This window comes from Octopus sinensis, linkage group LG15, assembly GCF_006345805.1.
Source record: "Octopus sinensis linkage group LG15, ASM634580v1, whole genome shotgun sequence".
NCBI lineage: Eukaryota > Metazoa > Mollusca > Cephalopoda > Octopoda > Octopodidae > Octopus > Octopus sinensis.
In genome coordinates this window covers 21,920,313-21,938,674 of record NC_043011.1, presented here as the reverse complement: position 1 = coordinate 21,938,674, position 18,362 = coordinate 21,920,313, and the positions used below count along the sequence as shown (strand labels likewise).

At 35.8% G+C, this 18,362-nt stretch overlaps 1 protein-coding gene across 1 annotated transcript in view; it reads right to left on the bottom strand.

Moving 5' to 3' along the window:
- Positions 1–18,362, bottom strand: part of LOC115219905 (vacuolar protein sorting-associated protein 13A) — a 279,099-nt gene that overhangs the window by 192,939 nt on the left and 67,798 nt on the right. Inside the window, exon 2 of the mRNA XM_036509534.1 lies at positions 247–290. Coding sequence (XP_036365427.1) covers positions 247–290 — 44 coding nt within the window. The remainder of the gene's footprint in view (positions 1–246; positions 291–18,362) is intronic.

The following is an 18,362-nucleotide window of genomic DNA, read 5'->3' as shown; positions in this document are numbered from 1 at the left end:
TTGAAATGATAAAGCTATAATAATTAACATTAAAACCTTCATTATAGGCCATGTTTATATCTGGAGTACAACGCACAAAGGTATTGTTGAATAACTCAAAGAAGATTAATATCAGGAAGTAACCAAGTAAATGATTGAAATGACTTCATACACCCTGCACTCTTTAATACCATAAGCCTTCAGCATAAACCAAATTCAAATCTATTTAGCTTACACAGAGTAGTAAACATTAAACTGGATACTTACCAAAGCACTTTCTTTGAGATCCAAGTTCTTTAAAACAGCATCACCTGTAACAGAAACATAAATATCTTAGTACCATCAATGCTATTTTCAATTAATTAACATTATCATCATAATCTTTGTCATCACTCAACATGCACTTTTCCATGCTGGCATGAGGCAGATGGAATTTGTTGAGGTGGATTTTCTACTGCCAGATGCCCTTCCTGTTGCCAACCCTCCATTGTTTCCAAATCAGGTTATATTTGCCCATGACCAGACATTTCATAGAAGACTGGAAATGATGATGATGATGATGCTCATTTACAAGCATCATGTAATGTCTAGATAAGGCTACACACAAACAAATGCATGCACAAATATATGACAGGCTTCTTTTCTGTCAGCCAAGTCCACTCACAAAGCTTTGGTTGGCTTGGTGCTATAGTAGAAGACACTTTCCCAAGGTGCCACACAGTGGGATTAAACTCAAGACCACAATGGTTAGGAAGCAAGTGTCTTTACCACACAGCCATGCCTGCATAGTCTTCTTTCCCTGAAACCTTTTATATGCCATGTGAATGTACATAACTTTCGGTTTCATTCCGTAAAAGTGATACAGACATTTCACCTGTGGATGGATACAGCAACTTAGTTTTTTTTTGGTTGATAAATCATTTTCAAGTTGATAGTCAGAGAAATACTAAAGAGTAATTTACCAAGATACAAACAGTACAATAACATTGAATTCAATAACGAACTAAAAACAGCGTTTCTCCTACATTCTTCTTAAACTGGTATGATTATTATTATTATTAGTTACTTGATACCTTTTTTCTAACCAACTGTACAATTATAGGCTGACCAGGCCTATTGATACTAGGAATCTTGTTAGCTTTGCGCAAAATAATCAGTTTTACAGTGACCCCACTGCTCATAGTGGTAAGCTGTATATATACTTATATATACCGTTACTTAGCGGTTTGGCAAAAGAGACCGATAGAATAAGTACTGGGCTTTCAAAAGAATAAGTCCCAGGGTCGAGTTGCTCGATTAAAGGCGGTGTTCCAGCATGGCCGCAGTCAAGTGACTGAAACAAGTAAAAGAGTAAAAGAGTTACTAGTGACTTAAACAAGCAAAGATTAAGTAACAATGGCCCCAAACTAGAGATGCAATATGAACTGCTCACTCTTGAGTTAGAAAGAGGGCACTTGCTGAACCAGCTGCAACTTGATCTTAGACATGCTGATGCCTTATTAATTCTCTCCAGACCCTCATCCATAGCCAATAAAGGAATCCTTAAATCAAGCATGGGCAACCATTTTTTGAGAAGTGGACTGCATGAGACATGACTCATCATCAGGTGGACTACACTACTAAAAAACAATTCAAGGTAATTTTTCATCAGGTGTGCCAGTCAGAAGGCTCTATGAGCCTCAGTTTGCCCATGACTGCTATTTCTAGCAGGTTAAACTACTATTTACAACAGTTAAATTCCCTTCAAACTTTGATCATAGGTTTGCTCTGTTAAAATTGACCTGGAGCTAAACAACAATAAGAACAAAAAAGAATAGATCCTGTCCTTTCATCACCTATTGTAAAATGATAGGGACATTGCAAGTGATAAGTGCCAAAAGTACCAAAAGAGCCTCTAAGTAGTCACACAACCAGCTAGAAGTAGAAACTAAATATCCCTTAAATCACGACCTATCATCCTTAAAAAACAAAGACATGTTGGATGATTTAGTGCTTGATACATTATAACAGGGCGGGTGAAGTGGGGGCATACAGACATGGTCACAGCTGCAGCATTATGATCAGAATTGACCTGAAACTAGGCAATAAAAACACTAACAACAGCAACTAGTATTCTAAAAGACAATAAATAAATAAAATATAGCAAAACTATAGTAATATACTTCATACAGAAATTTTACTGAGGTGTATAATATGCACAGGTTCGTACCAGTTTTGGTGACAGGTATATATTGTAAATAGTGTACTCCAGTCCATCCTAATTTTGATAAGTGATTGATGCAGTAATAATATAGCACAATTAAAAAGCCTTTAAGAATATTGACCATTAAAAGCTCACTTATGAATGACTGATTTTATTCAATAAGAAAGAAGTGCCGGTAAACAAGCAAGGCTTGTATTACATAAATAGTAGATTTGAACTGTAAGGAAACAATGTCTATGATAATAGCATGTGTTAGATTGATTTTATTAAGAATTATTAAGATAAATTACATTCATAACTCTGGTGCAGTAAAGAAAACTATCAACTAGACATGTTAAAGAAATTGATATTTGTATGAACCGAGTGTTCTGAAGGAAACTAGAAAGACTTTTCAAGTTTTGTATTGAGAATAAAGTTGATAGATTATGTCCATAACAGTGTATGAGGTGTAAATGAAATAACTCAGATGGAAGTCAAACCTGTATAGCAGACATTATTCACCACCCTTCAGCATTTACAAGTTACATTAAAAAAAGAATGGGGAAAAAAACCCCTTTATTCATTAGAATCTGAAAAAACAATTCTTTCTAATTTTGGCATGAGGTCAACAGCTCTTGTGGGAAGTGGTGTAGGTTGATTACATTGCACCCAGTACTTGACTAGTACTATATTTTATTGACCATGAAAGGATGAAAGGTAAAGTTGATCTTGGAAGAATTTCTGCTCAGGATGCAAAGAGCACTATGAAGGCCATCATAGTGAAGTGAGAGAGAGATTCACTGAAAAAGTTGTAAATGGTGATGAAAGACATTTGACAAACAGTGATTTCCCAAGGAGATTCCCAGCATTGACCTTTCCATGGCTCTTTGTGCCGTTACTAAGTGCTGTCCTCCCTCTTTGTCGTCACCCACATTTCATCTGCATAGAGCATTGAGGGCAGAGCCATGCTGTTGAAGAGATTTGTATGAATGACTTTGTTGAGGTTCACTTTCATGAGGAAGAGTAAAAGTGAAATCATAATTGTTCATTAGCATTCAGATTACTCTGTCAAATGTAATACTTATTTATTCACATTGTTTTGAATTAATCATGCACTATCTCATTATCTCTTATTTGATGATGTGATTGTTTATTTTTAAAATGACATTGTAGGATAGGTGTAAGAGGCAAGACCTGGCCAGTTTGAACATAAAACAGGTAGTATATTTGGGCCAGACATGGTCAGTTTAAATGTTAAGGGGTTAAGTTCAGTGGCTCTCAAACAGGGCACTACATTATATTATGTGCTTATGAGATCTAGCTAAGTTTGTTGTAAAAATAAAATTTAGCTTTAAAAAAATTCAAAAAATAAAAATACTAAATTTTAAGTTTTAACTCTGATATTTATTGAATAAAGAAATATACTTAATCTTCTGTAATTTAAATTTTCTTTCATTATTAAAAATTTCTAAAAATTATTTTTATTTGTTTTAGTCATTTGACTGCAGCCATACTGGAGCACCACCTTAAAGGGGTTTTTAGTCAAAGAAATTGACCCCAGGACTTATTTTTTTGTAAGCTTAGTACTTATCCTATTGTCTCTTTGGCTGAATCACTAAGTTACAAGGGTGTAAATGCACCAACATTGGTGTTGAACGATGGTGGGAGGACAAAGAAAGACACAATGACACTCACACATAAATATATACATTACATTATATATATATATATATATATATATATATATATATATATCGGGGGGGGACCCCCTTCGGTCACGACACTGACCTAGAAAGTTACCCTCCTAGTCACAAGTCTGGGCAAGATGGTTTATGGAAGACCAGCAGTCGCCCATGCATACCGGCCTCCCCTCTCCACGCCACCAGTTTTATCCAAGGGAAAGGCAAAGGCCTACACAGCTTGGCACCCGTGACGTCGCAACTCATTTCTACAGCTGAGTGAACTGGAGCAACGTGAAATAAAGTGTCTTGCTCAAGAACACATACATATATATATGTATGTATGTATGTACATGACAGGCTTCCCTCAGTTTCTGTCTGCCAAATCCACTCAAGGCTTTGGTCATAACAAGGCTTATAGTGGAAGACACTTGCTCAACGTGCCATGCAGTGGGACCAAAACTGGAACCATGTGATTAGGAAGCAAGCTTTTTACCACACAGTCATGCCTTATATTTATTACATTTACAGGCTAAAATATGTAAATATATGTTTGCTTGTTTTTTTTTTAAATATAGCTTTGAGTTTATGTACTAATAGCTTTTATTTGATTTAAAGTAATATATATATATATCATCATCATCATCATTTAGTGTCCGCTTTCCATGCTAGCATGGGTTGGACGGTTCAACTGGGGTCTGTGAAGCCAGAAGGCTGCATCAGGCCCAGTCTGATCTGGCAGTGTTTCTACGGCTGGATGCCCTTCCTAACGCCAACCACTCTGTGAGTGTAGTGGGTGCTTTTTACGTGCCACCCATATATATATATATATATATATATATATATATATAAAAGGCTTGGAGAACTACTGCAATAATCCAATGGTAAAAATGTTTTCTACAATAAGCACAAGGTCTAAAATTTATTGGGAGGGTGCTAGTTGATTACATTGATCCCAGTGTACAACTGGTACTTATTTTATTGAACTTGAAGGGATGAAAGATAAAAATCAATCTTGGCAGACTTAAACTCAGAATGTAATACAATGATAAATTACTTAATTTTATTTTGGATTTTGTCGCCAACACCTGTGTAACATTTCTTCATATACTCTCATAAAAAAAAAAGGGTAGGAAAACTATCTATATTGTAAATATATTGGTGTTGTAATTGGAGTTGTTAAATAACAATGCCTTCTGTAAAGTCAGCAGGAGCAGAATTCATTCATTATTAACACCAGCTGCTGAACTGAAATTTCTATAAATAGAGACTGCAGTAAAAAAAAAAAAAAGGCACCATACACTATGTCAAAACATAAATGAACCAAACTCTGTTAAGCTGGACAGGATAAATGATGAGAGAAATAACATAGCTGTATTTTATAATAAATAAGAATGCATACAAGCATATATTTTAGCACACACATGGATACACACACCCACCTGTTTTCACACATACAAAATAGTGTTCCCAAACATTCCTGATGGATGGAAGAGTTGACCAAACAGTAGTAGTTCACTAGGGTGAATAGTTTTCAACTATGGTTTAAAGGTTCAAATTAGAACCTTTTTTTTAACAGTGTCCATTATAGCTATGAGGGAAGCAATGATTAAAATAAATAGCAGTAAGGTACTTGAGCCATTTCAACATTCAAAAATGGCCAACTCACAAACATACATACCAACTCAACTGCATATTTACAAACACTGGGAATCCCCTTAATTCAAAACTTCTTGTTGCTTTGTTAAGAACTGGCTTGATCTCTCTCAAGAAGAACGCATATATATATATATATATATATATATAGATGTATGTATGCTTTCGGTACGAATGGTTTTTTATATGGCACTGAGTTTACAATCCTGTAAATAATAATAATGATATTTTTATATAAGCTTAAAGCTTATGGCAATCACCGTGTAATGACTAAGGAAAATAGTCTATAAAGGGGCATATAAGTCCTCAACAGAAAAAAAGAAGGCTTTCCTATCCACGCAGACCCGAAAGCCTTCTTTTTTGCTATAGAGGGCTTATATACCCCTTTATTAAACTATTTTCCTTAGTCATTGCACAGTGGTGATTGTGATAAGCTTAAAGCTTATATGAAAAATACCATATATCAACCCCAGTGATAAACCCCGAGAGGATGAAAGGTAAAATGGACCTCAGCGGAATTTGAACTCAGAACGTAAAGATGGATGAAATGCTGCAATGCATTTTGCCTGACATGCTAATGATTCTGCCAGCATCCACCTAACCACTCAATTTATCTGAAGTCAAAGAGGAAAATGCTTGTCAGTCAAGCAGATTATTGATAAGATTTAAATGTCCTACATCAAATGAATTATTAATCACTGTAGCAACACCTGACTATTCAGCTTGTTAACGTCATTACAACTATAGAGTCTTAATTATCCAATTAAAAAGTCTATAATTTTGTATATATTTGAAAACTAAAAAAAAAAAAAAAAAAAAAAAAAAATCAAAGCAAATAATGATATAATGAACTTGTATACAGCGCTCAGGTGCACTGCAACTCATCAGAAAAAGTAACCAAAACTGCATGAACAGTACATAGAACATGTGCAGAAAGTGAACACTTAAGTTTTTTTTAAAAAAACAATAAGGAAGAAGAAATAGGGATGGAGGACATCAGGTGTACTGTTGGCGAATTTCAGGAAGTATGGAAGTTATAAAGGATGTAGTGTACTAACAGCTAACAACTGATGGAGGTAATTTATTCCATGCTTCAGCAATTCTGAGCATGAAAAACTCATAGGTACTGTATTGTTTTTTATATTTTGTAAGCATGTCCATGAGTGATAGACATATGGAATTCAAAAAGGTGCCCAAGGTTGTTGTTGGAAAGATGGTGGAAATCTTGTGGGTGTCTACCAAGTCAGTTGCCAGATGTTGGAACTTTAATGTGCACATGCCCAGGGAAACAAGACGTTCAGAGTATGGTAGTTGTCTGATGGTTGGTATGTGTCTGGTTGCACATTTCTGAACGGTTTCAGTGGTTATTTTTGTAAGACAAGTCAAGTTATATAGTTTTGTCCAGATAAAATACTTGTACTAAATCATATGCACCCACACAAATAATGTTTGCAAATTTTTGGCCGAATGCCAGCAATTTTGAGAAGAGGGTGTAAGTCAATAACATCAACTCTAATGCTTAACTGACACTTATTTTATCGAGCCCCAAAAGAATGAAAGGAAAAATTGACTTTTGTGAGATTTGAACACAGGATATAAAAGAACCAGAAGAATTACCACTAAGCCTTTTGTCCGATGTGCTAACGATTCTGCTTGCTTGCCACCTTGACACAATAACAAATAATGAGAATTTCATTTACTCATAAAGAACTTTTTGCTACATGGCCATTAATTTTCTGTAAAAGGTTAGAGTATACTAACTAGTATATTGATAGTGAAAGAAGCTACTGCAATGAGATTTAAACAAGTGACTCACCAAACATAATACTGCAAAGCAGATCTAAATATTATACAAACTGCAAGCTATATCCAGCATACTGCAGCATGCCAAAATGAATTATAGAATGTCTTTTTCTTTACTACTTCTTGTAGGTTTTACAGCTTATTTCTTCTTTTTCTTTTCACAAATATTTATCTGTTGTTGTTTAGTTCCAAGCTGGTCCTGACCAAGCAGGCCTATTCATCATTATCATAATTTTTTTTCTTCTTTTTTTCACTGTTTTAACATCTACTTTTCCATGCTTGCATGGGTCAGAAGAAATTCATTGAGGTAGATTGTTTTTTTTTCAAAGTAAGATGCCCTTTATGTCACTGACCTGTTTCCAAGCAAGAAAATATTTTTGCTTGGTTGGACATGGCTTCAGGGAAGATTGGAAACAACTATTGTATGATAAGACAAGGAGATACCGACAAACAAACACACACACAGACACATATATACAATGGGCTCCTTCCCATTTCCATCTACCAAATCCTCTCACAAGACTTTGATTGTCCCAGATCTATAGTAGAAAACACTTGCCTAAAGTGCCATGTAGTAGGACTGAACCCGAAACCATGCAATCATGGTTAGGAAGCGAATTTCTTAACCACATAGCTAACCATACCTACATATATGATTAAAATAATTCAAACAACATGGCTGTGTGGTAAGAAGCTTCCTTCCTAACCACATGATTCTGGTTTCAATCCCACTGCATAGCACTTTAAGCAAGTGTCTTCTACTATACCTTTGGGCTGACCAAAGCCTTGTGAGTGGATTTGGTAGACAGAAACAGAAAGAAACCCATCGTATATGTGTGTGTGTGTGTCTTTGCATCAGTAAGCACCTCCCACCACCACCCCCACCTGACAACCAGTGTTGGTATGTTTATATCCCTGTAACTTAGCCATATGGTAAAAGAGACTGACAGAATAAGCATTAGGATTTAAAAAAAAAATAGTAAGTACTGGGGTTGATACATTTGACTAAAAATTCTTCAATGCAGTGCCCCAGCATGGCTGCAGCCTAATGACTGAAACATGTGAAAGAAAAAGATAAAAGATAATGACCTTCCCACCTCTTTAAATTTTTTTCAGGACTAGTGTAACTTTAGACTATATCATCCAGTGAATCCATTCTTTAAGATGGCAAAGTATGCCTTGAAGGAGACTTAAATATTGCTTCTATCAAATATTTTGTAGAGGCTCTCTCATAGCCTCACAGATATTTTTCACAAAAAGTAATATACAAATATTGATTTACTTTGACAAAGTATAAAGTCCATTTTTGTAAGGGAAAGCTATTATCAATTGAACTTTGTCCAGTTATCATCTATTTCACCTAAACTATGATTTAGAAATAAAAATGCAAATATTGAAACTTGTCTTTTATTTGTTTCAATCATTGGAATGCAGCCATCCATGGGCACTACCTTGAAGGGTTTAGTCAAACAAACAGACTCAGGTACTTATTATTTTTAAAGTTCAGTATTTATTCTATCAGTACAAGGTTAGTAATTCTCTAAATCAATGCCAGTATAATACTGTGATACTTATTTTATCAACCCTGAATGAAAGAGAAAGTTCACTAAAGTGGGATACAAACTCAGAATACAAAGATATGCAACAAAACATTGCAAGGTATTTTGTCCAATGCTCTACTAACTCAGCAATTCCACTGTGTAGGTGATTATACTGAGACCAGTATGCCACTGATTTTTATTCAAGTTTCCCAGAATGATGACAGGTAAAATCAACTTACTATATTTACTTGTGTATGAGTTGCTGAGACAAGGCAACTCGCACCAATCTCTTCAACAGTACAGTCTTGCCTGCAATGTTATACACATGTGAGACTTAGGCCTTGTCAAAGGGAGAAGAACAATATCTGCTTATGGTGCAGTGAGCCATGGAAAGGTTGATGTTGGGAATCTTGCTAAGAGATCACATCTGGAACAAGGAGACCAAGGATAGAACTGGAGTGAAGGATCTCATCATATCCAGCCAAAATATTTTACCTGCTTTATGTTCAAACTGACCAGATCTGGCCCTTCACACCTACCCTACAATGTTACTCTAAAAATAAACGTCCCCATGTTGCAAGGATCATAGACAATCAGTGGACATATGCAGTTGTTAAGCGGTACCTGTGCGAACAGAAAAAACTGCTTGGAAGACCTCCAATCAGGTAGGAAGATGATTTAAAGAAAGGTGTTTGGAACAACGTGAAGGAGAATGGTGAGAGCATGAAAGGAATGGAGCAAATGCTGTGGCCAAGAGAGCCTGGCCAATCTAGGTGATCCAGGTGATAAGTTGCATTATTTTATACTCAATTTTTAACTAAAAGGAAAAGAAAAATAACTGGTGTGTAACTTATACATAGGGCAAAGCTAATAACAAGTTTGAATATGAAGAGAAAAAGAAATTTGTTCCATGATTTAACATTAAATTAGGGGTATGACATACTTGAGTAGATATAGTAATAAGGTTTTGTATTTAAGTATTCAAGTTACTCTGTCAAATGTAATGCTTATTTATTCACATTGTTTTGAATTAATCATGCATTATTTCATAGCTTTGAGATTTAATGATGTGACTGCTTATTTTTTTGGTATGACGTTGTAGGATATATGTATGAGAGGCTGGATCTGGTTGGTTTGAGTATAAAGCTAAACTTTCTTTTACATTCTTTTATTTATTTCAGCCATGAAGCTGCAGTTATGCAAGAGCACCACTGTGGTGGAATATTTGGGCCAGATATGACCAGTTTAACTCTTCAGCCTCTCTCTCTCGCTATGTGGTGTCGGTTCTCCCTCTGTTTTCACTGTCTCTCTCTCTCTCTCTCTCTCGGTATATATCTCACCTTCACTCGCTTCCACAGGCTTAGCCAATACCGCAGGATGAAAAACATCAGCTAAGTTCCCGACCTGTTTCCTCTTTTCATTGTTTTTGCAAGCCTTATTATTATTGTATTCCCATATATTAGCGTTATCGTTGTCTTTCGTCTCAACTGCTAGCTGAAGCATAAAAACTTTCACTCACAAAAACTTATTCACACCACCGCAAAGCATTTCATCTCAATCCTGTCTTCTTTCTGCCGCCTAAAAACCTCATCTTCTCCCAATGCGCGGTGCGCCCACCCTCCCACCCCCACCACCAATACCGGTGAACACTGTTCTCACCATCTACACCGGATACTCCCTCTTATGTTTCTCTATCTGTCTAACTATTTATCAAATTTCTCTATCTATCTAATTTCTCTATCTATCTATCTTCATTCGTCTAAAATCAAACTTCGTATCTTCGCGGTGCACCCGCCCTGCCCACCCCCACCACCAATACCGGATATCTCTATATTTTGCTCCATCTATACCGGATGTCGCTTCTCCCACCACCATTATAGGTGTCTACTCTTCGAACCCCCCTCTTCAATACGCTATTTCACCATGCATTACCCCTCTCTCATTATCCTACGTTCTACTTGCCTAGAACCTGTCATCATTTCTCTGAACCACCCCTCCCCACTGGTGCTCCCCTATATTTCTGCACCACCCCCCACATAAAAAGCACCATCCGAACGTGGCCGATGCCAGACCCCTCTGGCACCTGTGCAGGTGGCACGTAAAAAACACCCACTACACTCGCGGAGTGGTTGGCGTTAGGAAGGGCATCCAGCTGTAGAAACACTGCCAGACTAGACTGGAGCCTGGGGCAGTCCCGAGCTCCCCAGACCCCGGTCGAAACCGTCCAACCCGTGCTAGCGCGGAAAACGGACGTTAAACGATGATGATGATGATGATGATATCCAGCCAAAATATTCTACCTGCTTTATGTTCAAACTGACCAGATCTGGCCCCTCACACCTACCCTACAATTTTACTCTAAAAATAAACTTCCCATTCATAAAAAATTTGAAGCTGTGGAATAATGCATAATTAATTCAAACCAGTGTAAATAAGCAAAAATTACTTTTGCCAGAGTAATCTGAATGCTAAAGGGTTAAAACAATAAATCACTAAACATGGTAAGCACCTAACCCAGTTCTCTACTTTCACAATCTCTCACTTTATGCAAGCACCAAAACTGTACAGTTCTTAAAACTATATAATCATTATAGTACCTTTTAATTAGGACTGGATGCAAACACAAATAACCTATGGAACACAGGACCTTTCATTTTTTTTTATTCATCTAATGTTATCCATGTTCATCTTCTGTAATTAACTTTCAAGATCTAATACTCTAATTCTATTATCTGCAACTGACACTGCAGATGACATTATTCACAATTCACTTCTATTCTAAATGTAATTGCCTTTAGCATTACGATTCATTAGAAATATTGACCATTGACTCAAAGATTGCCAGCTATTACTTCCAATAGGTTTTGAAACAGGAAATAGAAGGAATGGAATAATTAATTAAATATATAAAATAAATGAAATATAGTACAATACAATTTAATGTTACTACATTTGTTGTTGTTTAACTCCTAGTTCTGCTTTGATGAAACAGAATGATGATACCCAGTCTTATTTTTTCAATTTTTACTAGATCCTCCTCCTCTTCCTCCTCATCATTATTACTGTTTTAACACCCACTCTTCCATGCTTGCATGGGTCAGATTGAATTTGTTGTGGCAGATTTTCTATAGCTAGATGCCTTCCCTATTGTCAACCTATACCAAGTAAGATAACATCTCTCTATGAACAGACATTTTCACAGAAAATTGAAAGCAAAGGACACCACTGGCATGATGATGACACTCATTTACAACTATCATAAAATGTTAAGGCAAGGAGACAGTAACACACACACATGGTTTTATTCATTTTCTGCCAACTAAATCCACTAACAATGCTTTGATCAGCCCATGCCTACAATAGAAGACGCATGTGGTTGGGAAGCAAACTTCTTACCACCCAGCCATGCTAACACCTTTAAATAAAATATATACCACTATATTTTACTGAATGACTGCTTCTTTTAAGACGACAGATGTGATCTGAAGAAGATTTGACTTATTAACAGCATGTCAAGTTACTTTTCAGGGACCTCCCTCTTACATGACTCATGCAGTCAAGCACATCTATTGTACATGACTCATGTCGTCAGACAGGTCTCTTTTAAACCTTGGAAAGATGAAAAAAGAAGATATAATTAATGTAGCCGGCATTCTTTCACATGCTGGCTGCATTTACATCCAACTGCATACATATCCTGCTGCTTGCACAAGCTAACTACATGTGAGCACAAGCACACACACACACACATGCATAAAAGAAAACTTGATGCAGCAGATGAAGCTAGTTTGCATTTTGAATTGGCAATGGGATTCTAGAAGTACTATGCTTTAATTACTATCACTAAGTGAAATTGTATTGTTAATTTGTATTAGATAAACTATGAACATTTTTAACAGGTAAAAGGGACATTGAAATGGTAAAAAAAAAAAATAGAATTAGCAGAACATTAAAACATATTACAGGTCATTACATATACCGGTCTTCCTACATTTTCTACCCACTCGCAAGTTTGGATTTTCTTAACAATAAGAAGCTGAAATTCTGAGCCAACTATATAAAGATAACTAATTCTCCAGAGACCTGTTTAGCTGGATGCAGTAGCATAGAGAAAGAAAAGTGCTGGCATGCTACCAACATTGTACTGGCAGTGCTCTCAACACCAGTCAGCTAGTTGTAAGCCAAGTAGAAAAACAAAACTATGAACAGCAGGGGAAACTAATACTACTGCTGCTGAAATATATAACAAGATGCAACTGTCAGCTTTTCTTGTGTCTCCAAGTTGTAGTTGTCAGAAGCATTAGGATTCAAGTCTGGTGGTGGTAGGGATAAAACACTGTGTGTATCTAGGGTCCACTACTGTCCTGAGCTCTATCAAATCAAGCTGAGGTGAAGTTGCCAGGCACCTATTTACCATGTATGGCCACACGAAGACTTAGTGGGAGTCTTCATGAGAAAGAGGCAATACACTGGCAGAGGTTGCTTCCCAGTTCACCTCATGAGCTAGCCAGCAGCAGCAAATTGGAAACTAGATGGTAAATCTAGTTTTTTTACCATTTGTTCCAAACAGGTGAAAAGTATCAATACACCTAGCTCACCAATTATTTGTTATTACACTAAGACACATCATGCTATACTGTGAAAAACATGTGTGTGTGTGTGTGTGTAGATATACATCCCAGAACTGTAGAGTCATAGTTATGGAATCAAGGGCAAGTATTAGGTTAGTGAAGTTAGTGGTGACTGTTGTTCAATATAGTGCCTCACACATCACCTCACCAGCTACCTACATTGTTCCATATCCTACTGAAATCAAAGTGGTCAGACACTGCAACACAAGGTGGCCTGTGTCTTTTGGGGAGATACTTGACATGCTGAGCATAGAGGAGATTCACAATATCTCCATCAATGCAATTAAACCATTGTTCTGCTGTGGTCTCATCTCATTCTGTTTCAATATCTATCGATTACTTTCTGGCTTGACTCCAGAAATTAGGCAGTAGTTCATTGAATAATGTCTCCAACCAGGCCATACCACTGAAAGGGTGTTCCTTCGATTTGTTTCACCAGTTGTAAATAAATGTTGAAGTTTTTCTCTACTAATTTCTGGAAAGGTCTTAACCCTTTAGCTTTCAGGTTTCTTTGTCAAATGCAATACTTATTTATTCACATTGTTTTGGATTTATCATACATTATTTTGTAGCTTCATGATTTCAATGACATGATTGTATATTGTTAGAGTGACATTGTAGAGTAAATGTGAGAAGCCTGATCTGATTAGTTTGAACATAAAACAGGTAGAATATTTGGGCCAGACAAGGGTCAATTCTAGTGCTAAGATGATTGGTGTTGTGTCAGTTAAATATAACATGTCATATAGTATGTTAAAATTTCAATTCCACAGATGGCATTTAAACCATTTAGCATATAGTTGTCAATATAACTTGTAGCGGGCCTTGTTTGGTATGCAGCATTGATAAGTTACAACAATGACGAAACAGCAATGTCTGTTGCTCCAAGAAGGGACATACGTGAGTTGTCTTGCTTGATTAAGACTTACTTTTGGGTGTTTTTTTTTGTTTTACACAAGGCACATAGAGAATATATGCTCTTACGCCTAAAAACTGAAGCTGACCCATGAACTAACAACACACATACACAAGGTATGTGTGCTGTTAGTTCATGTATGTGTGTTCGATTTTGTTAATAATTTGAGTTTCCTCACTGATAATAATCAAATCAGATTTAATGGCTCCAATTAAGGAGCTATTATAAATTCTATTTCTAAGAACAAGATGTCAATAGTTAAATAAAAAATCCAAATCCAAAATTTACTATTTTTATAGAATATAATGTTTCTTTAATAAATTTTGTAGAGATAAACTTTTTAATCTTTTACAATATAATTTTAATTTCATTTAATGTAATCTTTTGTTACACTCAAATTTCCATCTCAATAGGAAAGAATTATTGTATCTTATTGAGTTTATTTCTTTTAAAATGATCTTTTATTAAATTGCTTTAGACATTTAATCTTTATTTTTCACTTTGATGTTCTCTAGGTTTTTTTTTTAACTGGCAAACAAAAACGTTCCTAATTTCATCTAATAGTATTTTTATAGTTTATTATTTTTATATCTTTTTACTTTATAGCTGTTGATAAAAACAGCCTCTTAAATTTTTTTTTTAAAGTTCTGTTTTATGCTTAATTGCATGTAACTTCATTATCATCATCATCATTATTTTAATGTCCATTTTCCATGCTGGCATGAGGTGGACCGCTTGATAGGAACTGGCAAGGCCAGGGGCTGCACCCAGTCCCATTGTCTGTTTTGGCTTGGTTTCTGTGGCTGGATGCCCTTCCTAATGCCAAACCCTTTACTGAGTATACTGGGTGCTTTTTAAGTGGCACCATCACCAGTCCCTTTTACATGGCACCAGCATCAGTGCTTTTCATGTGATACCAGTACCCATATCAATGCTTTATATGTGGCACCTTGATTTCAGGATCCCAATTCTTGCAGTGGGCAAGTTTTCTTGAGTATAGCAATGCACCACGTATCTCAGTACAACAGTGCTCTGACATGCATGCCCACTAAAAATGTCAAAATGGCACAGCTATTGCCATTAAAGCTAAACTTCAACAAGTTAGGATGCTAAAATGTAACTTATGATTTACATTGGCCATGTACATTGTGTATTTTCAATCACTGTAAAGAATATATGATTGGTCTAATTACAAATATGATTGGTTTAATTACAGAGTTACATCTCTCTCTCACTGTATGTATGTATATATATATATATATACATATATATATAAATGCATACACCCACACAGATCTAATGATCAAAAGCAAGACATTTCATATTAATTCACTAACAATGAGTTATGTCTGTCATTAATTCTTGCTGGTTCAGTCAATGGCACAGATCACTGCTGTAATATGCAACAACAGTTAACAACCAACAAAACTTTTCAATACAATCTTGCAGCGAGTTATGTAAATCTTCTCATTAGGAATTGGAGAGATAAACATCCATTTGAAGATTTAGTAAAGACACATCCAAACCCTGCCGCAATGACTCCATTCAAAATTATGTGAAATTTTTATTATCGACGTTAATTAAATCTTTAATTGATTCTTTATTTTTTTGATTTAGTGGGTACCTAAAATGATCATATTGTTGATTGAAATCACTGAAAATTAAACCAGATGATGACTGTAATTAGCAATGAGTTATGAAGTAAAATAATTCATTCTAAATCTAAAGTGCTTAATCCTTTTGATACAATCTGCAGGAGACTGTTCTTGTTCTATAATATAAACTTCCTGTTTTAACCCTTCAGCATTCAACCTGGCCATATCTAACCCGAATATTCTATCTGTTTTATGTTCAAACTGGCCAGACCCAGCCTCTCACACCAATCCTACAATGTCATTCTAAAAGTAAACAATCACATCATTGAAATATCAAAGCTATGAGATAATGCACAATTAATTCAAAGCAATGTAAATAAATAAGTATTACATTTGACAGAGTAATCTGAATATTAAAGGGTTAATTAAAACTTATCAAAATGTTATGTTAATTTATTTCAAACATCATTTTATTAATGACAAAATTATTTTTCTAAATTCTTCATTGTTTTAAAAATTATGTGTATGTCTACAGAAATATGATAACAAAAGTGTTAAGCAACTAACAACCTACACTATGCAAACAGGTTGGTTATTTAGCTTCAACTGATTCTGATATATATCCAAAATTCCTAAGAGTTTTCCAGTTGTTTTTCTAAAGTCAACTGTACTAAATTGTTATAAGTGTTTGTTCTTGAAGACAGCTAAAATAATGCTACTATTTGGCAAATGTATTTCTCCTACTGTCTCTCCCCACACTTGCTGTGAACTGAAATAGTAAAATACACAAAGGAAATAAAACAATCCACAGCAGGAAAACTATTTCTGTAAGATGTAAGTGTCATCGTTTCATGTCTAACTTCTAGTAAGAGAAGTGCATAAAATGTCAGCTACTAAATTCATAATTAAAATAAATAAATAAATAAATAAAATACTAAATAAACAATTGCTCTGTATCAGGAGCAACAGCAGATAAAACCAGAACCACTTATCTGGTACAAAGAGACAAAAGATACTGAGAACAACTCCTCTATCAAAATTAAGCATATGATTCCTGTAGCCAGTTGGGTGCAGTTTATTTCTTGAAGGATAGGCATTGTAAATAAAGAGAAAATTATTGTTACTTTTGTTATATGTATTTTATGTGCAATATAAAATACATAGCAATTTAATGAAGTTCCTTTTTATGAATCTAGCATTTCAAACATTAATTTTCAATTGAAAAATAATTCTACAAGAAGTTAGATTAAGCTCCATTTAAAGGATGTTCTGCTGAAAAATTTATGCCAAAAGTAGCGAATACTTTAATTCAGGTGCCCCCCAACCACTGAATTGCAGATCTGTAGAGAACCATAAATCATTTGATATTGGGCCACACAGAAAGAATAAGTTTTAAAGTTTTATTTCTATTTTACTGACTATTACAGCCTGCAGGGTGTTTTTGCATTATATGTGTGTGTGTGTTTGGGAAGGCACAATGGCCCAATGGTTAGGGCAGCAAACTCGCGGTTTTGATTCCCAGACCGGGCATTGTGAGTGTTTGTTGAGCGAAAACGTCTAAAGCTCCACGAGGCTCTGGCAGGGTGTGGTGGCAATCCCTGCTGTACTCTTTCGCCACAACTTTCTCTCACTCTTTCTCCTGTTGGCCTGCTCGCTTAGCCAGTGGGGTGGCATTATTTGAAGGCTAAAACAAAGCGAAGCACATTGTGACCAGCGATGTGTAGCAACATCTGATAGCCTGGCCGGTCATGGTGATCACAGTGACATTTATATATATATATATATATATATATATATATACACACGAGGTTTGATTAATAAGTATCTGCACTGTTGCCATAGTAACGAAGCTAAAGCACACAGAGTGAAGCCGCTTGGCAAAGATTGACCTTGAACTCTGCTGTGCATGAGCAATAAGATTTAATGTTCTAGCTTACTTCTGCTGCTTAAAGCAGTGCTTTGGAGGAAGGCATGTAGCATGTGATTATTGCATTGATCACGACAGAGAAAATTGTCATGCTGATATCTGTTCAGAGACCTATGCAAAGTTGCAAAAAGTGTATGGAGAGGACTGTATGAGCTGCACAATAATGTATTGGTGGTTCAGATGCTTCCAAGATGGCTGAAAAAATGACGATATAGATGAACGTTCCGTGAGGCATGCAACCAGCAGAACTGAGAAAAACATCACAGATGTGCATGCAACTGTGAGGGGAAACTGACAAATCACTATCCGTGAGTTATCAAAGGATGTGCAGATTAGTTACGGTTCAGTTCAGTCCATTATCAATAAAGATTTTGGTATGAGACGTGTGTCTGCCAAGTTTCTGTGAAACCTGCTTTCAGCTGACCAAAAAGACACCCGGGTTTCAGCTGCACA